The 23403-nt window shown below is 40.6% G+C and overlaps 1 protein-coding gene across 2 annotated transcripts in view; it reads left to right on the top strand.

Annotated features, from left to right (window-relative positions):
• The window catches only part of U4-U6-60K (U4-U6 small nuclear riboprotein factor 60K), a 166618-nt gene that overhangs the window by 41140 nt on the left and 102075 nt on the right, over positions 1-23403 (top strand). For both annotated transcript variants that reach the window (XM_067148679.2, XM_068227944.1), the window contains exon 3: positions 5874-6078. In XM_067148679.2, the coding sequence (XP_067004780.2) occupies positions 5874-6078 (205 nt within the window). The remainder of the gene's footprint in view (positions 1-5873; positions 6079-23403) is intronic.

The following is a 23403-nucleotide window of genomic DNA, read 5'->3' as shown; positions in this document are numbered from 1 at the left end:
ACTCTGTTTTGAACATACTTTGTCCCTGTATATGGGTTGGAAACATGCACCTACCAAAAAAGATGACAGAAGGCTTCAGAAATGAAGTTTCTAAGAGGCATGCTTCAAAAGGCTAGGAAAGACAAAGTAAGAAATGAGAAGATTAGAGAACAAGCTGGAATACATCAGTCCCTGAAGGAGACCATAACCAGGGAACGTTTGCGATGGTTTGGTCACGTCAAACGTATGACAGAAAGAATGCAAAACAATGGTTGCATACTGAGATTACTGGAAAGAGACCTGTTGGAAGACCTAGGAGGAGATGGCTGGACCAAGTGAAGGAAGATATCACATCGAAAAGAATCAGCTGGGATGAAGTCTTGAAGGAGCATTGGTACATGAATAGACTAAAATGGAGAGCGCTTGTAAACCACACCCGGGAAACTGGAGTGGAAACTTGATGATGATGATGATGATGATGAAGATGAAGATGATACTTAAAAAAAGAATTCAACGTTTGAGCTTTCCATATTTGGTATCCAGAAATGCAGTGGTGTTGTGATGTTCAGACATCATTACTTCAGTTTCTTTAGGGGAAATCTGGATACTTACAGCTTCAGGTACTTCGAGGTCGCTTTGAAAAAATCATATCTCCGTAAATAAAGCGATTGGTGTGACAGTTGTGGTAGATTTAGAACCTATAGGTTCTGAAGAGTCTAGATCACCTGCATTGTGCTGCTATCTGCCCGAAAACTAAGAACTACAAGCAAATTCAAAACTGTTTGCATAAGGAGCGCTGTTGCATTCCCGGTAATTTTTGCTCGCTCGCCGAGGAACGCTTTTGCGTTCTCTGGTATTCTGACAGTTATATAAAATGAATACTTTATTGAATCTTTGAGGTGGGGATATTTCTCAATAAACATTGAATGCGTAGTTTTTACATTGAGTTGCGCATCAAGGTAATATATTTCTTTTCCAGAATAGTGCGACTTATGTGTTGGGAAAGATTCAATATGGGAGTGAACAAGGTCAATCAGGTCACCAGGTATTGCTGTTTTCACATGCAAACCACATTCATCATTAGGAGACTTCCCTTGTTGTAGAAGGGTACTCTGCGTTTCGTTATTCCATGACGTGAAACGAAGGCTTTTCTTTACATACCTTAAGGCGTGTGCCATTTATCAGAACATAGTATGAGAAAGTTGCAGATCTAGTGTTCACAGAAGCACCTTGGTTCTTGGGCCTGCGTCACCTCACAGCTGTTACTTCTATCAGTCTTTACAGGTGAATATCTTGCTTGTTTTTATTCTGAAACTGACACATCTGGTCCAACATTTTGGTGAATTCTTCATCTTTAATCTTGTCAAAACAGTTGTATCGACATTTGCAATTTGGACCTGTAGTTCGGGATTCAACCTTCTTCCCTCAATAATTGACAAATTTCTTTCCCTGAACACATGCTTGCTTAAGAGCGTTCCTTTGGCATAATTTTGGATTCCGTATACTTAAAAATAAACAAACAATGAAATAGGGTTAGGTTTGGCTGAGACACATTTCTTCATTGAAACATACAGTATTAAAGCACATTGTATAGAATATTTGAAAATTTAATAACATCTGGTAGAAACATAAATGCACAAACCTTACCTTATTGTTTTCTTTCTGTCTTGTTGCTCTCTCATCTTGTTTTGCCACATCGAATTCTGAACTGCTCATTTTTGTAACATACGCATCTAATGCTCAGTCTTACCATGCCAAAAGAAAAACTGTTTTCTGTTCGACTCCAGACCTCCCAGACATTTAGTAATAAAACACGGTAACTCCCGGAGTTGTCGCATTCTAGCAATAAACACTTATTTCTCTAGAGGCACTTGGTTATAGAAAACGTCTCGTTTTAGTACCAATCGATGTGTTTACCTTCAAAGAAGCCCAAAAGTACAAAACGTGCATTTTTGTGCAGTTACCCACTTTTAGTAATAAGAAATTCAATTTGAAAGTTTTTAATGGTGTGAAACACTAAAACATACCAGGAAACGCAAAGTCACCAATACTTTTCACACTCATATATCATTGCACATTTCTTGCTGGTCTTGCTTTCAACACAGTCACAGCATGTTTGGGGTTATAAACCTTGTGAAATGTGCCCACTGAACTCATACAGGGTGAGTTGGGAATTTTTCTGTAAATAACTGACTGGCAGAACTGTTTCTTTCAGTAGATATCTCATCCCAGAAAGAGTCATTAACCATGTGTTGAGAAATGTGTAGAGGGGAGGGATCTGGAGGGAGGGTGACTTTTATGATGGATTATTCCAGATTTTTTTGTAAAACCGTATTTGGATGGTTTATCACCTATTTTACTGCATTCCCAGCCATTTTCTTTTGTTTCCTTATGGGCAGGATGGACTTCATTATCATCTTCATTTTCAAATGTGCCCTCACTTCTTCTATCGCTTTTGTGGGGTCGTGGATGCGAACTTTGTCTCACGCGGTATTCGGCCTTGTTTTATGGCTGGATGTTCTTCCTGATGCCAACCCCATATGGAAGGATTTAATCACTATAGTGTGTTTCAATAATGATTGGTAGTGTGGTGTGTTGTCTGAATATGATGAGGAAAGTATTGGGACAAACATAATGACCCAGTCCCTGAGCCAGAAGAAGTAATCAGACGAGATTAAAATCTCTGACCTGACCGAGAATCGAACCTGGGACTCTCTAAATGTTGACCCTTTAGCCAGGGAGTCAGACAGACGTGCTCTCACTCACATGATTTTTTTTTTCTTTTCTTGCTACTCTCACTTTGACTGCTAGTAACTAAAACTGTATAATTTTCCAAAACTATATCACTGTCTAATTCACTCTAACTGTTCCATAATATTTGTTCAGGTTTATTTCTCATAGTACAATGTTTACTAGGGCCAGCCAGTGTTGCTGATTATCAAGTGGGTAATCATCCTACTTTGAGAGCGAATACCTGCTGCATGATGCAGTCTATGATGTTCATTTCAACTTCAAGAGAGAGGAGATTCTTAGCTTTCAGACAGTGTACTGCATGTCATGCCACCTATGGGCAGAAGGTTTGAACTAGTTGCAGAAAGCTTACCTCTCAGTAGACTGCCTGCCAGGCATCTGTGTATGAATGATCACTGGCAGACAGTTAGGTATGCCAATGATGTCGGCTGTAACTCGATCGGAGTATATACAGGGTAAACAAAAAATGCCGCACTTGGAGGTCGGCATGCGATTCTTCATCCCACTGCAAGACAAAAGTTTCTATAGCCAAATCGGATCTGGTACTTTTGGAAAACAAGTCGAAAACGAGAAGCTGGCAACACTGTCGCATCCTGCAGCGCATCGGAATGTAATAGAGAAACGTGCATAATTCCGCTCTACCGTACCCGCAGCTCATGCACCATGGAGCTAATACGGCTTGAATCTATGTCTCTACCAAGGACCATCACTACGACAACTTGTATGACCAACTAGATGCATGAGGAGGATATAACCAGTATCTGTCACCTCGCCAAGTCCCATTATCATTCTATTCTAGATATTGGTCACGTGTTTGCATATCAAAGGATCAAACATCATCATCCTGAAAGACCCATCAGCCATCCTCTCAAGAATGGGCTGACTGTTTTGCTGCCTCCTGCAACAAAGTATTTTCACACCCACCATTCAACCCATGTCTGGATCTGCACCACTATTCAAAGCTGAAGAAGTAATGAACCCTCAAGAAAATGAAGGATGGGAAGGCAATTGACACTGACGATGTATCAGCTAATATTTGGAAGATGCTCCGGCAAGCTGACATGGACTTTCGTTTCACACTATTCATTGAAATAATCGAGAACAAGCTACCTAGTGTGTGGACTACCTGCATGACTGTGCCAGTTTGGAAAGGAAAGGGAGATGTCACAACATGTAGCAATTATTATTGGCCAATTTGACTTCTGTACCATAGTCTGAAGATATTTAAAGAGTTCTGGTTAATTGACTCAGAAATACTGTTACCATGTCACCAAATCAGTGTGGATTTGTGAAAGGATGTAGTACCTCAGATGTGATCCATGCCATATGCTTGACGTTGGAGAGGCACAGAGAAATGAAGAAGACTGTGCACTTAGCATTTTTAGACCTGGAGGCTTTTGATTAGTCCCACACGATTGGTGAGCACTTTGCAACCACGGAGTTCCAGAGGTATGTACATATTGAATGGATCCAGCTTCAGTACTATAACATCACAAGCACATTCAATATACAGTTGGGGGTCTCACTGCCTTTTAACATTACCTTGTGTGTTCATCAAGGTTCAGCCCTCTTGCCCCTACCCTTCAACCTTTCTATATATACGGACACTTATATGCAGATGATGTGGTACTTTCACAACAGTTCAGCCTTGCAGTACAGGACCAGGTGGAAAATTAGAAAAAGAGGCTGTTTGAGAAAGGACCTCAACATCCAAAAGTCAGAATGATAGAATGTGGCCTCCAAACTAATAACATTATCATCGTAGATGGCCAGACTTGACAGAAAGTTGCTTATTTTAAATATCATGGATTTCTGGACACATCAGATAATTATGCAGTCTCTCACAACTGGATAAGGGTCAACATAGCATGATCTAAGTTGAGACATGTAACTAATGTCCTCAGCGATAAGAAGGATGCCCGAAAACATGAAGGCTAAAATTTACAAGACAATAATAAGACCAGTTGTTCTTTATGGAGTAGAATGTTGCCCTTTGACAGGAAGGCATCGACAGGTTTTCCATGCTATGGAGATGAGAATGTTGCAATGGTCATTGGGACTGATGATCTTGGACCTTGTCGGAAATGATGATGTGTAACTAAGATTTAGTGTGGCCCAGTTGTAGAGGAAACGATAGAGGCCAAACTCTAAGAGCTATGGCTATACCATGCGAAGCAGCGGTAATTCCATGATAAAAAATTACCCTCAAACTTGATCCAGGAGGATGCCGGCCATGGGTGAGTATTCTGAATTGTGAATACATGCATGTTGTGGGCCTCAAATCTCATGACATCCTAGAGTGGGTGAAATGTAGCAAAGCTACATACTTGATTTGTTGGGAAGAGTACTACGAAAGGTCGTATTTGAATTCTGGAAACCTTAAATTTACTGTTGGTAGACTTGAAAACTAAAAGAATAAGTTTATTTGCATTTCATGTACGTATTTTACTTTAATTTGTTTATGGTCTAGTCAAACAGGTTGTGCGAATATCAATATACTGTTTTCTCATGATCTTATTTTGTACCAACTTAGAATTAGTTTTAATAATGAAACATTAGACCTTTAGTTCCTACTTTTTGCTTGAAGTTTAATGGGAGAGAGAGTTTATATGATGATCAAATAATTCTTTCTTGTAACTTCCTTATTAATGCATGTGACTGCTTATATCAAGTAAAGTTTTGATCATGCAAATGAAGTCTAGAGCGTTAGTAGTTCAGTGGTTTGTGTACCATGTGAATATAATGATACTGACGATTTGTTCATAAGAAAGTTAAATGTGATGGTTTGAGTGTTTATTTGTTTTGTTTACTTTTTGCTGAAGACAGTAGAGCCTAGATAACTACATAACTACTGTATAGCTGAACTTAATGGCTGCTTGAAATCTATAAACTTTCAGCAGCCAGCTGCTCCTGTTATGCATTCTGAATTATTATTCCTGTTCTAACTGTTTGTAGGATCTCAAATGTATTTAATATAATGCACTAGAATGTGACTAAACTGTCATGGTATGACTGATTTACCTGATTAGCCTTGTTACAGAGTTATTACTTGCTAATAATTTTCTTTTCAGTAATTGCAGAGAGAATTACTTAATTGTTGTTTTGTTAGAGAAGATTGTAGTTAAGTGCCTTTTTCATTATAGAGTATATGGAGTTGGAGGAAGAGATGAATCGTGACCGCCAGGCTTTACTTGAAGAATTTGAACGGCGGAAACGCGCTCGTCAGATCAATGTATCTACTGATGATGAAGAAGTGAAACGGAACCTGCGCCAGCTGGGTGAACCTATATGTCTTTTTGGTGAAGGACCTGCAGATCGTCGTAGTCGACTTAGGGATCTTCTTGCAAGGTAGATGATTTTGATTGTTATTGGCCCCCGTAAGGAATGTTATTGTAGCAGATGATGTGAATAAACCAGATGTTAACTGGGAAGGGAATGCAAATGATGGAAAGCATGACCAACGAATGGTGAATAACTTAATATGGGAAAGACAGTTGAATCAAAAAGTGACAGAACTAACTAGAGGGGAAAATATTCTTGGCATGACGCTGAGAAAACTAGTTGAGCTCTATAGAGAAAATGAAGTAATGTTTGGTATAAGTGATCATGAAGTTGTCTTTGCCGCAGTTAAAATTAAATGTGGTAGAAAAGAACATTGTAAAAGCAGGACAAATGGGCAAAACTGTCTGGTTGATAAGGGAGGCATGGGGGAAATATAAAAAAAAAAGCAATTATGATCAATAGCAAATAGTTAGGGGTTGTGGTTTTGCTAATGCAATAAAGTGCAAAATGCTCATGAAGGCTTGTACTCGATTCATTTCTCATGACCTGTAAATCACTTTTTAATGTTTTGAAAAAGCAACGAAATGTGAAATTGACTCAAAATGTTAAAATTATACCAAAAATATTAATGCAAAATTCACAATCAAAAAAAATAAAACTCTTTCTTTCTTCTGGAATCTTCAACTGAGAAGTTTGTACACCTTAGGAATTTCTATTAAGGCTTGACCACCGTTCTGTGAAAATTAAAGGCGGGAACACACTATTGTCACGTTCCGTGAGCTCATGCATATTGTGTTGCAATCTAACATGTCCAGAAAGATGTGCTGTGCTTTTTCCACGCCATACCATTCAAATTACCTGGAAACGTTTCGTTTTTAACTCGTCTTTCAAGTTTCTGATTTATTTTTACTTCTTCATATTTTTGACCAATATAACCTCCAGTACGGTCAATACACTTATCCTAGGATAAATTCTTATATGCTTGTGTAATTTATGTAACCTCATTTCAAGCATATTTATTTGATACTTTATTTGGTGAGTGTATCGTCCATCGCCTTTGTGTATCATGATTCCTGCTCACTACGGTAGCGTGTGTGCTTTCTAGCTGGGAATTTGGGATGACAATCGTCCTACAAGCAAGAGAGGCTAGCTCGCGCCAGCGACTCCATTAATTAGAAAAATAATTAAACTTATGTCGTAATGGTCTACCTTTTCAATACTATATTATGCAATGTTCCTATATTATACAATGTTTCATTACATTTTTAATCTAGGAACTAGTTTCGGCCTTGTCTGGCCGTCATCAGCCATAATACAAAACTGTACAAACACATCTAATTACTAAACCACATGTATAAACATATGCAAATGACGTTAAAAGGTATTAAAAGTATCTGGGATGAACTATGTGCACAACACATAAAATATATGATGAAATTAAAATAAGGCACTCATAATGAGGCGCAACAGGAGACCACACACCACATGGCACAATGAAAGGTTAACTTCATGGAATTGCGAATCTCTACCAGCTTCAGTCTAAGAATATGCCAGCTATTTATTAATGTTTTCATGTGCTGTCCTTGATTCAACCATTGACAATTCTCAACAGCTGAACATTAGTCAACTTTTTCTCACCAGTGGCACTAAATGTCAGACTCCAACTGTCGTGGGCCTTAAGTATAGTTGGAGTTGTAGGCCACTGTTTTTTCTTGTGGTTCTGTGCTTTTTCCTCTGTCGAAGTTACATGTTAATAATGTATGAGACACATTGATCTGTTTTGTGTGTGGTAGTTTTGTGTATTTCAGTGCATTTATGTTTATTCTTAGATCATAATTTTAATGACTTGAATGAATTTCAGAGAGTTGTGTTGGTGACAGTTTCTGGTATTTTCTCATCATGTTATGGCCACAAAACATAACAAACCTTATTTGCAGGTGTTCAGAGATACCTATAGAATTGCATTTTCCATTCATTTTACAGTCTAATAAAGGGAACTTATGCATTTTGTTCCGTATGTCGGTGTGATATAAATATCTCGCATGAAGGGAAAACTGATATTGTAGCTCACAGTATTGCACAAAAACACAAAGATAATGCTAGCTGCCTTGGGAGGGAAAAAAGGTAAGTAATTTTTATATAGGCAGGAAGGAAGATGATGCAATCACTCAAGCAGAATGTTTGTTCATGGTGTTCATTTTCAGACATAACCTTGCATTGTCTTGTTGTGATCACGTGGGACCATTGTTGAGAAAGATGTTCTCAGATTCAGATATTGCAAAGAAGTATGCGTGTGCTAGAACAAAAACGTCTGCCATAATTAATGAAATGGCTCATGTTGCAGATAGTAAGATGACTCAGACTTTAAAGACTGGGCCTTTTGTGATCTCAACTGATGGTAGCAATGATAAAGATAGTAAGCTTTATCCTGTTGTCATGTTGTTCTTCAACAAAGAATTGAGAAAGATTGAAAATCATTTGTTATCCATGAAAAATTTGGAAGGCAACTCTAACGGTGTTAATATTGCTAATTTGCTCTTGGATGATCTGAAAGGAAAACCTCAGTGGCTCAGCACCGGCCTCTCACCGCTGGGTTCCGTGGTCCAAATCCCGGTCACTCCATGTGAGATTTGTGCTGGACAAAGCAGCGGCGGGACAGGTTTTTCTCTGGGTACACCAGTGGTTTACCCTGTCATCTCTCATTCCAGCAACACTCTCCAATACCATTTCATTTCATCTGTCATTCATTAATCATTGCCTCAGAGGAGTGCGACAGGCTTCGGCAGCCCACACATTTCCTATCCTTGCTGCTAGATGGGGGGCTTCATCCATTCCATTCCTGACCCGGTCGACTGACCGGAAACAGGCTATGAATTTTCATGTTCTGAAAAGATATGACATTCCAATGGCAAACTTTATAACTTTCAGTGCAGATAATGCTCCTGTTATGATGGGAAGATAAAAATGGCATTGCTGCTAAACTAGAGAGAGCAGTGCAAAAATATAATTATTATGGGTCGCCCATGCCATTTGATTATTTGACTGCCATAAAGGGTGCAGACTCCCTTCCTGTCAAAATTGATGAGATGCTGATTGATATTTATTAACCGGGTGAGTTGGCCATGCAGTTAGAGGTGCGCAGCTGTGAGCTTGCATCCTGGAGATAGTGGGTTTGAACCCCACTGTCCTGAAGATGGTTTCCCGTGGTTTTCCATTTTTACACCAGGAAAATGCTGGGGCTGTACCTTAATTAAGGCCACGGCTGCTTCCTTCCCACTACTAGCCCTTTCCTATTCCATCGTCACCATAAGGCCTATCTGTGTTGGTGCGTTGTAATACAAATTCTAAAAAAAAATATATTATTATTTACATTTTTTAAAAGGATGAGGTAAAACAGTCCAATGGCACAGACACATCTCTGAAGTATTTTGCAATTCTCAAGCTAAGGGCACATGAAGATACAGAAATGGAACGTGGTCCTTGTGTCAGTAGAGTTCAAGACCAAGCTTCTGTTATTTCTAGAAAAAGAATGGCTGAGAGTAATTCTTCATCTCCATTTGTAAAGGAAAAAATGGAGCCTAGTCACAGAGCCAACATTTCACGAGAGGGGAGACTATTTCTTTTTCTGTCTTCAAACTTAAATAAAACATTTTGCTTGTTTCTGGCATTTATCATCCCTACATTTGAAAAAACTAATGAAGTTCTTCAATCGCAAGCACCTCACATCTGTGTCCTAAGATCTGTGCTGACTGATATGTTGAAGGACATTCAGTGTAGGTTTGTTAAGTCAGTGGTCGTAAAAAGATATCCTACAGTTTTAAAAGTGGTCTGTCACCGAGCTCGATAGCTGCAGTCGCTTAAGTGCGGCCAGTATCCAGTATTTGGGAGACAGGGGCTTTGAACCCCACTGATGGCAGCCCTGAAGATGGTTTTTCGTGGTTTCCCCATTTTCACACCAGGCAGATACTGGGGCTGTACCTTAATTAAGGCCACGGTCGCTTCCTTCTCACTCCTAGCCCTTTCCTGTCCCATCGTCACCGTAAGGCCTATCTTAATCTGTGCAACGTAAAGCAACTTGTAAAGAAAAAAAGAAAGAAGTGGTCTGTCACATGACAGAGAATCAGAAAGCTGATGATGATTTAGTAATTGGCTACTAAGCATCTCGTCTTGTAGAAAATCTGGCACTTGAGGAGAAGAACTTTTTTTTTGCACATCATGTACTATTTTATCACAGTCTGTGATTATATTATTCATAAATTTAGTTTGAATAGTGAAGTTTTTGTTAATGCTCAAGTAGCACAGATAATTCTTTGCCGACTTCTTCCTTCAATGCCATCAAGTATTGTGTTTCCAAGTTTTCTGATATATTGCCAGTGAAAGATGGTGAAGATGACCAAGAAGCTATGGATGCATTACAGTGCCAGTTTTGTGCTCTCCAAGTGGAGGATTTACCATCGTCTGTTGTGCAAGAAGAAAGAGTAGATTGTTCTTGGTCTGCTATAGGACTTATACGAGGTGGAGATGGGTGTTTCAAATATGATGTAATAGGAATAGTAATACTGTCAGTATTGACAATCCCACACAGCAATGCCGAACGTGAAAGATTATTCAGCCAGGTGAAGAAGACAAGGACTCTATTCCGATCATCTCTGAATAATGAAAATTTCAGTAAGCTATTGGTGGTCAATTCAAGTCTGAGTGGAAAGTATTATGAGCAGCAGTATGGCAGTTGATTTTTGAAGAGGACAAAGTTAGCTGTTATGCCAAACCAGTAAACACAGCAGTCTCTGTTTGTCACCCACATGTATATATTTTTCACCATTTGGTAAGTGGTGAACAGTTCTTGACTTATCTATCTAAATGTTATTATTCGTCTCTATGTGTCATAAATGAGAATGATCAGGTACATTTTCTTGTAACCACTTCGATGTTTTCTTAGTTTAAGATTTTAAATTTAATGGTCAGTTCGCGTTGTAACTGTAGGTATGTATGCCTTTTATCTTTTCCTTTTTTTTTCACTGAGACAGTGGCCAAGATACTTGATGAAATCCAAGAATGAAAAATTCTTCCTATTTTTTATTTCTAAAAGTTGACAGGTATGCACACTGTATGAAATGTAGTGGGATCACACTGCAGCTCATGTCACAGCTGTTCATGTCAGCAACTCATTGCTCAATTGTCACCTTCATTCCCTTCCGTAGGACAAGTTAACAAGTGCTAAGACGGTGAGGCTGGAAATATTTATAAGACAGCGGAACGAAAATTATAAACAGGAACGTTTTTATATCAGTGATAGTGAAATTTTAATATGGCAAGACCAGGTGACGTGCCGCATGTTTCTATGAAGTGTATGTATTTTTTTAATAAAGGTTTTGGATTGACAACTTCTTGCAGAAAAGGGAGTACAACATGTGCGCTTCATTTTTTAACACTTCGTTTGCCATATAAAAGTCATTTATGTCCATTATGAACCAAAGAATAGAAGGGTGCGTAAGGGTAGAGTTGCTGCAAGGGTGGGTGATATGCCGCACACCCAGGAGATATGCCGAAATGAGGTAGAAATGATAGACTGTGCATAGAAATATGTACTTTTATAACATCTAGTGTAGAGAATATTTGCTAAATATATTATGTGGTGTTAGAGAATGATTAAATAATAAATTCAACAAATATTTAAATTCTAATTAAAGTTAGTGATTGTACTCAACAACATTACCGGTGGATGGAGGCGATTCTGGTGTGAGCACTGAGAAAATGCAGGGATCTCTTTAAAAATTCGTTAAAATAGTTTAGCTCAGATTATTTTCAAACTTTTACATAAGGGACTCAAAAGAATGTAGTTTATATTCATTGACTTTATATTTACCTTGTAGTTAGTTTACTAATGGAGAAGAGACCTTCCGCATTTTATACGGAATGAAAGTGATGTTCTTGTATTTGCATGGGTTGTTTCATAATGCCACAAAAACTAGGATAATTGTTGCCTTGGAAACTTTGAGTGGAAGAACTGTTAACAATTGTTCAAAGCTTCATTTAGCACAACTTCCAGGTTAATGGGACGATTTGTCCGTGTTTTGATGTCTGTTAATTGGTCCTGCGCACCATGTGCTCCCATTCCTAATGTTATACGTCCACTGTCACTTTGCTCAGTTCAGTCTGGTTTTGGTGCTGTTATCGTCTAATTTATTATAACTTCTCTTTCATTCAAACTGCATCGTGCCATGCTTCTGCGCCAGGCAATATCGTATTTCAAAGTGACAGTGAGTGAAGTAATTACTAGTCGTAAGAGGTTTCAAGGCATCAAAAAAATTGTAGGAATCCTCACCAGATGATGTCAACATGGATATCAGTCAAAAGTTAGCGATTTATACTATCAATCTACATAAGGAAATTTCGTACAATGATACATACATCCACTGGATTTCAGCAGAAATGTACGTCTATATGCGTCCACGAGGAAAGAGATCAGACTATTTCAAACTCTTTAGAAAGAAAAAAGAAACACTGATTAGGACTAATTCATACATATAAGGAAGGGAGAGATCATCATCTTCAAAGGTATAACATTTACATCTTAACAACTTCAAAACTCTACAAGCTAGAACAAAATGAATTTAGGCCTACAGGAGTCTATATCACGCATGGAGGTCAGTGGCATGTGAAGGAAAGGTCTGTACGACATATAGAGTTTGACATCAAGGGGTTAAACAATTCCAATTCCTTTTTTATTTACAGAAAATGTCCATGGACAGTAACAGCTAAAGCTAGATTCAGTCAGGAAAAAAGTGAAGTGTTGGTTATGCAGAGAAATGGTCAACCTGAAGGTTATATTGAAATAGAGGGTAATCAACTCAAGGTGTCCAACAAATTCAAATGTCTAGGAAGCATGATGTCAGCAACAGGCTCCATTGAAGAGGAACTTACCAGCAGGATTCAAGCTGGAGGAACATTCTATAGAGTTCTCATAGACGTAATATGGAACCCAGATGTACCATTGAAATGCAAGCGAGCAATTTATCTGACTTATTATATGCTAATTTTGACATGTGGGAGTGAGACCTGGACCATGAGGAAAAAGGATGAAGCAAGGATTCAGGCAGCTGAAATTAGATTTGTCCGAGCGATGGTTGGCAAAACAAGACGAGACAAAATTCGTAATGAGAACATCAGGGACATGGCTCAAGTTGGCAGAATGCAGGATAACATAATTCTGTGTAGACTCAAATGGTATGGTCACATGCGAAGGATGGATCCTGATTGCATACCCAGAAAAAAATGTGTGATCTGCAGTTAAAATATTCAAGATCAAGAGGGCGGCCACATTGTATTTTTCCATCTCTGTTTTTTATATTCAGTTGGCATTATCAATGTTATAGCTAAAACGTAAAGGAAAAACTACTTCGTACACAATGAAACTCAATATACAGTGCGGCATGTCACCCTTGAGAGCACCTGCTACAGGCATACCAGACCCAGTTTCGAACTCAGAAGAATACGGAGACACTCCAGGAATTCGAGACAGATGTTGCCCATCTCATTAGCCTCGCCTACTCTTCAGCACCTGAAGAGATGAAGAGAGGTTTGTCCCCCAACTCCAGTCAGCGTGGGAAGGCCCATACTGCGTTGTCAAAAGAATAAATGATGTTATCTATTGCATACAACGGAGGCCGAGAAGCAAGATGAAGGTGGTGCATCTGGACCGATTGGCGCCTTACCGGGGAGCAGCTGAAGGAGGTAACTGATCAGGACGATCAGGTCTCAAAAGGGGGCGATGTTACGCGCTCAAGCGACCGTCGGCCTTGTTGCAGCCCCTTTGGTATTACGTGAAAGGGGATGACTAAGCCAGCTCAGGGAACTTCCGAGCCCGCCCAAGGACATGCCACGGCTCTTCCTCTGTTGTTCCCTTCATCTAGTTTCTCCATGCGATTTCTGGAAGATACGACAGAAAGTTCGATCTCCAGCCGAACCCTGAATGTTCTAGTGGCCCAACATCGATCTATAAATACAAGGCCCCTGCAAGCAAGCTGTTGTTGTTGTTGTGTCAGAGAGACCAGTGAGTGGGTGGGCTGGAGACGATGAAATGGAAGACTGTGCTGTGTGTTTGTGTATTTCTGTGTACTGAGGCTCGGCGTGAATCAGCGAGGGAAGCTGCTATCGTCAGTGTGAAGGTAAATGGACCTGTGTTAATGTTCGCTGTTGTATCGTCCTGCTGTTGAATACTGTTGTTGAACTGTTTAGTTGTTCACTACATGTGACTGTGTGAATTACTGGACTGTCTGTGGAATCTAACCGACGAACAGTCATCTTGTGTCGAGTGGCCCGTAACTCTGTGTCCAGATCCAGCGGTCGACACAGCTGCTGTATGAGGTGACTGGACTGGAGGAAAGTGAAAGTGAGGATTAAGCATCCTCAGCTATAGCAATGGGATGGAATACCTACTGTGCCATAAGGAAGAGAGAGACCTGTAAATAGGCAGCAAATAGTGAGTTTGGCCATTCATGGTTCATTAGAATTGATTGTGTGTGTGTGTGCGCGCACGTGCGTGCACGCGCGCAACAGAGTTTTATTCGTAACAGTATTATTGGGTATGAAGGCTTTCACGGCCGGTGTCAATATAATAAAATTCTTCCGGGCTGTTATGCCGTGGTCCACTCCTCTCGCTTCTCCCAGACGTTTCGACTACTGCTGCGGTAGTCATCTTCTGTGGCGTCGTGTAGATACGCTCTCCTGTATCCCGCTGGCGACTGCAAAAGTTGTTTGGGAAGCAGCTGTATTTATATGTAAGCGTGTGGCCTCCAATTGGTTCGCGCTGTGCAATCCGACATCTGATTGACTATCTGAAAGCACGACCTCCGATTGGGTCGTGCCGAGCAGCCTGACGTTTGGTTGGCTATCTGAGCACACGACCTCTGATTGGTTCGCGCCGGGCATGGATTCTGACTGGGTCGCTCCGAGAAGTCTGTCGTCTGATTGGATCTCGGAGTGCACGACCTCCGAGTGGGTCGTGCCGAGCGCATGGATCCTCTGGTTGGTTGACTGTAATGTCCCTGATCTTAGTAAGCTTCGGCCGTACCTTATATAAAGGGGTGTACCAGGCCTTGCTGAGTTTCAGTCCTTCCTCCTTTCTATTAAAGTTATCCGGATGTTTATGTATTTCAATTCCTTCCCTGTGGAGACGGGCGTGAAAGTGAGATGTTGTGGCCAGTATGTCAGTATCCTCGTAACGGATCTCATGATTTCCGTCAAGCAGTGCATGCTCCGCTACTGCTGATTTGTCGTATTGCCCCAAGCGACAATTCCTTTTGTGCTCCGTCAGGCGGGTATTGACACTTCTGCCAGACGTGCCAATATAAACAGCTTCACAGCTGCACGGTATCCTATAGACCCCAGTAGATGTTAGAGGGTCACGTGGATCTTTGGCAGAACGTAACATGTTTCGTAGCTGTTGGGTCGGCTGAAAAATGGTTTTAACTTCGTGACGTTCAAGGAGCCTTCCAATACGATCCGTGACGTCCCGTATATACGGCAAATAAGCGATACCTTTCTTCCTGGGTTCTTCTCGCTTACTATTTGCTGGCTGTCTTCTGGGGTGGAGTGCTCTCCTGACCTCTTGTACCGTGTAGCCATTGGTTTGTAAGGCTAGATCAAGATGCCGTAGTTCCTTCTCGATGTACTCTGGTTCACAGATACGAAGGGCGCGATCCACCAAAGTCTTCATCATGGCGCGCTTCTGCCCAGGATGGTGATTCGAATTTTTGTTTAAGTATCGGTCTGTGTGTGTTGGTTTTCGGTATACTTGATGCCCTAGGGATCCATCATTCTTCCTCTTCACCAGCACGTCCAGGAAAGCTAATTCTCCATCCTTTTCCTTCTACACCGTAAATTGTATACGAGGATGAATACTGTTCAAATGTGTAAGAAAACCGTCAAGTGCCTCCTCTCCATGTCCCCATATTACAAAAGTGTCATCAACAAAGCGGAACCAACAGCTGGGTTTATTTACAGCAGTCTGCAGGGCTTCCTCTTCAAAGAACTCCATATACAAATTAGCAATAACAGGGCTAAGTGGGCTTCCCATGGCAACACCGTCTGTCTGTTCATAAAATTCATGTTTCCATTGGAAAAATGTCGTCGTCAGTACATGTTCAAATAAAACTATTGTCTCCTCTGCAAAGAGATGTTGAGTATGTTCAAGAGTATCCTTGATTGGTACCATAGTGAACAGCGAGACGACGTCAAAACTAACAAGTATATCCCCCGGTTGTACTCGCAAGTGTCGCAATCTGTTTATGAAATGGGCCGAGTCTCGGATGTGTGAGTCCTTAGTCCCTACGTAAGGTTTCAGTAAATTGCTTAAATATTTTGCGACTTCATAAGTTGGAGAGCTAGATCAAGATGCCGTAGTTCCTTCCAGCTTTCCTGGACGTGCTGGTGAAGAGGAAGAATGATGGATCCCTAGGGCATCAAGTATACCGAAAACCAACACACACAGACCGATACTTAAACAAAAATTCGAATCACCATCCTGGGCAGAAGCGCGCCATGATGAAGACTTTGGTGGATCGCGCCCTTCGTATCTGTGAACCAGAGTACATCGAGAAGGAACTACGGCATCTTGATCTAGCCTTACAAACCAATGGCTACACGGTACAAGAGGTCAGGAGAGCACTCCACCCCAGAAGACAGCCAGCGAATAGTAAGCGAGAAGAACCCAGGAAGAAAGGTATCGCTTATTTGCCGTATATACGGGACGTCACGGATCGTATTGGAAGGCTCCTTGAACGTCACGAAGTTAAAACCATTTTTCAGCCGACCCAACAGCTACGAAACATGTTACGTTCTGCCAAAGATCCACGTGACCCTCTAACATCTACTGGGGTCTATAGGATACCGTGCAGCTGTGGAGCTGTTTATATTGGCACGACTGGCAGAAGTGTCAATACCCGCCTGACGGAGCACAAAAGGAATTGTCGCTTGGGGCAATACGACAAATCAGCAGTAGCGGAGCATGCACTGCTTGACGGAAATCATGAGATCCGTTACGAGGATACTGACATACTGGCCACAACATCTCACTTTCACACCCGTCTCTACAGGGAAGGAATTGAAATACATAAACATCCGGATAACTTTAATAGAAAGGAGGAAGGACTGAAACTCAGCAAGGCCTGGTACACCCCTTTATATAACGTACGGCCGAAGCTTACTAAGATCAGGGACATTACAGTCAACCAACCAGAGGATCCATTGCTCGGCACGACCCACTCGGAGGTCGTGCACTCCGAGATCCAATCAGACGACAGACTTCTCGGAGCGACCCAGTCAGAATCCATGCCCGGCGCGAACCAATCAGAGGTCGTGTGCTCAGATAGCCAACCAAACGTCAGGCTGCTCGGTGCGACCCAATCGGAGGTCGTGCTTTCAGATAGTCAATCAGATGTCGGATTGCACAGCGCGAACCAATTGGAGGCCACACACTTACATATAAATACAGCTGCTTCCCAAACAACTTTTGCAGTCGCCAGCGGGATACAGGAGAGCGTATCTACACGACGCCACAGAAGATGACTACCGCAGCAGTAGTCGAAACGTCTGGGAGAAGCGAGAGGAGTGGACCACGGCATAACAGCCCGGAAGAATTTTATTATATAGTATCATTGGGAGTGGAAATGGTGGGAGGGATGTTTTACCGGATTCTCTTCGGTGACCTTCCTACGTGTACCCAAATGAGTAACTTCTAGTAAAATGTTGATGATGCTATCAGTTATGTAGTTTATATCCTGGCTCTTACCGAGCTTGATAGCTGCAGTCGCTTAAGTGGGGCCAGTATCCAGTATTCGGGAGATAGTGGGCTCAAACCCCACTGTCGGCAGCCCTGAAGATTGTTTTCTGTGGTTTCCCATTTTCACACCGGGCAAAAGCTGGGTCTGTACCTTAATTAAGGCCATGGCCGCTTCCTTTCCACTCCTAGCCTATTCCTGTCCCATCGTCGCCATAAGACCTGTGTTGGTGCGACGTAAAGCAGCTTGCAAAAAAATATCATTCTGGCTTGGGTTCTGTTCTTGATCAATCTCAGTGTAAAGGTTTTCCAAAATATTAATTTATTTATTTATTGACTTGTTTTACATGGCGTGGCTCAGGCTATGAAGCCTGCTGTTATGCCAGACCACCTTATATTCAATACATTGTACAAACTACAGAGTATTAAGATTTCTAATTACATATAATTAATTATAAAATTAAACTTAAATAATAGTTATAAACAAAAGGTAAATTTCTGAGAGTCACTATTAAAAAACATTAAATACTAATTTCTTAAGTCTATGTACCATTTATAACATATTTTTTTAAATACATTTCTACTATGTATGTCTCTACAGCCGGAAGGGAATTCCAAGAGCGTATGGTTGCAGGTAAGAATGAGTTGCCGTAACCGGTCGTGCGGTAAATTGGGAAGCTCAGCAGGGAAGAGGTTTCTGATCTTGTAGGTATACTGTTTGGAGATGTCAAGTATTTAAGATCCATTCTCAGATAACTTGGTGTGTCTGTACGGAGAATGTTGTGAACAAGCGAAACAGAGTGAAGGTTTCTTCTCTCCGCCAAATATAATCACGACAGCTGTTCAAGACAGGGTGATATATGACAATACCTGGGCATATTTAATACGAAACGGATGCATGTATTATGAGCCCACTGAAGTTTAGCGTTAAGTGTGGTGTTTAGGTTGTTGTGTATTACGTCACCATAATCGAAGATGGTAGGTGTATTCATAATTCGCAAAATACAGTAGTCAAGTCTCTTTCTATTTTGTTAAAGCTGTAATTATATTCGGTCATGTGTTGACTTTGGCTGAGTGTCTGTTGTATCTTTCTGTGTTTACATGTTCCTAATACCTTATTAAGTAGTTCCTTCCTGTCTGCCCTTCTAATATTTTTTTATTTCCTTTATTGCTGACTTCCACCAACATCTCTATATTTTTTTTAAACCAGGAATTGTAATCAACTAAGATTTTGATTTTAAGGAGTTTCGCCTTGGTTACAGTTTAAAATTCAAGACTCAGTACTTGTAAGTTAATGGAATGTACAGTGTATAATATCAACCACATTTTTCTTTTTTTAATATTTGGAAGAAAGAAAACCTCTTCCCCTTTAGAGAATAATCCCACAACAAACTATTTTATCAATATGAACAACGACTTGTTCAGTGTTTTAATTCCCTGTGGAAGAGCATTTTAACTTCATTATCATCTTTAGTGTTCTCATTATTTTATATGTGCTAATATTTGTACTTAAAATATTTTTTTAAAGCTGAAGATGTTCCAAAATGGAACGAAACATGTTCTTATAATGTTTAGCGAGAATTTAAGTTGACACATGTTTGTATATGCCTAAAGACTAGCTATAAAAATAAAACAAGTATTGGATGGTTACTCCTTGTGGGTGGGGTTAACTTCCAATAAGTAACCAGGGGAACCTGACCCCTACAGAGCGCGTCCCCAGGTGGCGGATAGGGGGCTCCTACAGTATGTAGGGCTGGTTGAAATAACCAATACAACCTGCGGACCAACAGGTAGCCCAATTCCTGGGGGTTTTAAAATACTGGGACACCCTCTCTCCAGGGGTCATAAATATGGAGGGCCCTTGCCCTGGGTTAAGGGTGAAGACCTCAACGTCATCTACGGCGGAGAAGATGGACTTCGGTACGGCGGAGATGGCGGAAGAGGCAACCCATCCTTCTGGGGTGTACAGAGGGAACCTACTGCCTTGTAGGACGAGGAAGGCATCCTCAAAGGCTAAGGGAGTAAACCCTGAAAGAAAATCCTCTTATGTGTTAGGCCTAGCAAGTCAGCAGGAGAGTATTGAGTATAGTTGCTTTCAATAAGAAAAAGAGCCTCGGAAAGAATATTATAGACCGGACTGACACGTCCTCTCAGACAATTGTAAAGTATGATGACCGTAAGGCTGATGATATACAATGTTCTGAAAGGAAACCCCAAATAAAAAAGAGACCCAAATACCGAATTGGAACTATGAACATTCTATCATTAACTGGAAAGTAAGAAGAACTCCTAGACATGATGGATAGAAGAAAAATATCAATATTGGAAGTGTATGCCCCACAGACAGGCTGCAGTGAGGAAGACAAAGAGAAATTTCGGCAAGACCTGGAAGATACTGTTAATGAGGAAAATGTTATTATTATTGGAGATCTAAATGCGCAAGTTGGGGTAGACAGACTTGGGTACGAGAACATCATTGGTCCACATGGATTTGGACAAAGGAACCCAGAAGGAGAACAACTATTAGATCTGTGCAGAAGAAGTGATCTTATAATCAAAAATACATTCTTCAAAAAAAGAGACAGTCACAGAATAACAAGGTACAGTTGGGATGGCCAGTATAGAACATTGATTGACTACGTAATCACAAATAAAGATGGTGGCAGGTACATCACAGATGTAAAGGTCATCCCTAGTGAAAGCATGGACAGTGACCACAGATTGTTGGTAGTAGACTTCAAACATAAGACAAATGAAACGCAGAAACTTATTACGAAAAAACCAAGGATTAAAACTTGGAAGTTGCAAGAAGTCCAAATAAAGGAAGAATACAAACTAAGGATTCAACAGAGTTTGCCGAAGTGTGAAGTAACCAGCGTTAATGAAGAATGGAAGGCCTTCAAAGACACCTTTGTGGGAGAAGCCAAAAACCTATGTGGAGTTACAAGTTCTATCAAAAGAAAAAAGGAGACACCATGGTGGAATGATAGAGTGAAAACAGCGGTGAAAGAAAGAAACCAAATAAAGAAGGCACTGGACAAGGAGAAACAAAAACAGGGACAAGAACGAAATGAACAAGAAATACAAAGACTTCAAGGAGTATACAGGAACAAGAAACTTGCTGTAAAGAACATTGTAAGGGAAGAAAAAGAGAAGAAATGGAATGAGTTTGCAGACAAACTGGAAGAGGACAGTAGAGGAAATATGAAATTGCTATACAGAGTAGTGAAAAATAAGTGAAGGGATCAAGAGACCATAAAAGCAATAGAACGTGATGATGGAACTCTGGTACAAGAAGAGGGAGAAATTAAACAAGAACTCAAGATCTATTTCGAAAAGCTGCTGAATGGAGATACAGAAAACATAACAACGGATAGAGGAGAGCCAAGTCGAGGAACCACAACTGAACCACCAATTACATGGCTTGAGGTTGAAAATGCGCTCAAGAGCATGAAGAAAGGAAAGGCAGTGGGCATAGATGAACTAAGTGCAGATATGCTGAAAGCAGCGGGAGTTCCAGGAATCCAATGGCTCTATAGACTGCTCAACAAGATATGGGAGGAAAATACTATTCCTGAGGACTGGAAGATGGGCATCATTGTACCTCTGTTCAAGAAAGGAAGCCGACGAAAATGTACTAATTACCGTGGTATCACACTACTGTCTCATGTCCTGAAAATATTGGAAAAAATAATAGAGACCAGAATCAGAGATATTGTTGAACCAATTTTGGAAGAAGAGCAGTATGGTTTCAGACCAGGAAGGTCAACTACAGACCTTATATTTGCAATTAGGATGCTAATGGAAAAATACTGGGAGAAGAACAAGCCTTTATTCCTAATATTTTTGGACATTGAGAAAGCATACGATAGTGTACCAAGGGAAAGAATTTGGCAATGCATGAAATAACTTCAAGTGCGAGACAGCCTCATAGACAAAGTGAAAATGTATAGTGGGAACAGAAGCTGTATTCAAGTAGGATGTGGTTTGTCGGACTGGTTTGAAACAAAGAGAGGAGTGCAGCAGGGCAGCTCATTGTCACCACTTCTATTTATTATTGTAATGGATGTAGTAATGAAATCTATTAAAAGGAAAGAACATGGAGATATCAAAGCCTTCACATTTGCAGATGATGTTGCAATCTGGAGTGACTCAGAAGATGAATTGGGAGAGAGAATACAAAGCTGGAATGAGGAGTTTAAGAAATATGGTTTAAACATCAGCAAGACCAAGACGGTGGTGATGAAAGTGTATGGGGAAGGAGCAGAACCAATAGTCATGTTAAATGAAGCTCAACTGGACAGCGTTCCAGTTTTCAAATACTTGGGTAGCGTTATATCAAATGACAACCTAGCAAAACATGAGGTGAACAATCGAATCAATAAGGCAGCACAATTTTACCACCAGGTAAGACACCTGCTGTGGGATGAGCAAATACCCATGAAAACAAAAATGACATTGTACAAGTCCTATTATACACCAATTCTTACATACAGTCTCGAAACCACAACACTGACCAATAGAGATAATTCCAAACTTCAGGCAGCTGAAATGAAATTCCTACGCACTATGATCCAGAAAACCAGGAAAGACAAGATTAGGAATGAGAAAATTAGAGAAGAAGTAGGAATAGACAATTCTCTCCTAAATAAGATTCAGATATCAAGACTGAAGTGGTTTGGTCACATGAAGAGGATGCCAGTAAACAGAACTGCAAGGAAGAAATTTGACAGAAAGGTAGAAGGAAGACGACCCGTGGGAAGGCCACGAAGGAAATGGATAGATTTAGTTAAGAGCGATGTAATGCTGAGAGGTCATGATTGGGACAAGTTGGTGGAGGAAGAATGGTACAAGGACAGGATGAGATGGAGGAGGCTCATATACCACACCCGGGAAACTGGAGATGGTTTAGGATGATGATGATGATGATGGATGGTGGGAAAAATTCTTTGACAATAGAGGAAAATTTAACATGTTTAATCTTCTGGATGAATCCTTTACCACAGAATTTCAGAATATGATCAGTGTCCAGCTGACAATTAATCCAGTTAGCACAAATGACATTAGCAAGAATGGGTCACTTTTGCAGAAGATAACCACAAAATCAGCCAAGCAGCCAATCAGTAAAGCAGAAGAGGCAAGACTGGTTTGACTGCAACAGTAAGGAAATTTTTTGTCTGATCAAGGTAAAAAGGGAAGCCTATCAATTCCATCTTCAAGATCCATCCCCCAACATGAAGAAAGCACTTTTTCTAGAAATCAAAAGAACATGTTGAACAAAGATAAGAGAAATGAAGAATACCTGGTGGCAACAAAAAGCCCAGGAACTTCAGAGACTAACTGATGCTTGGGAATTGAGGTACATTTATGTAGGAATAAAAGAGCTGTATAGTCCATCTCGCTCTTCATCTGCTACACTGAAAAGTGCTGACAACTCTACCACTTTTACTAACAGCCATGAAATCCTGGAGTGTTAAAAAGAGCATTTCTCCACCCTTCTAAATCGTCCTTCCACTGCTGATGAAGACTTTCTTCAAGATGTGCCTCAACATCTCGAACAACCATGGACGGCTGTTCTGCCAATTTACCAAGAATTCATTGTAGCTTTCAAT

The sequence above is a fragment of the Anabrus simplex genome, chromosome 5, assembly GCF_040414725.1.
Source record: "Anabrus simplex isolate iqAnaSimp1 chromosome 5, ASM4041472v1, whole genome shotgun sequence".
Lineage (NCBI taxonomy): Eukaryota > Metazoa > Arthropoda > Insecta > Orthoptera > Tettigoniidae > Anabrus > Anabrus simplex.
The sequence above is the reverse complement of the archived record's forward strand: the minus strand, read 5'-3'. Positions and strand labels throughout refer to the sequence as shown.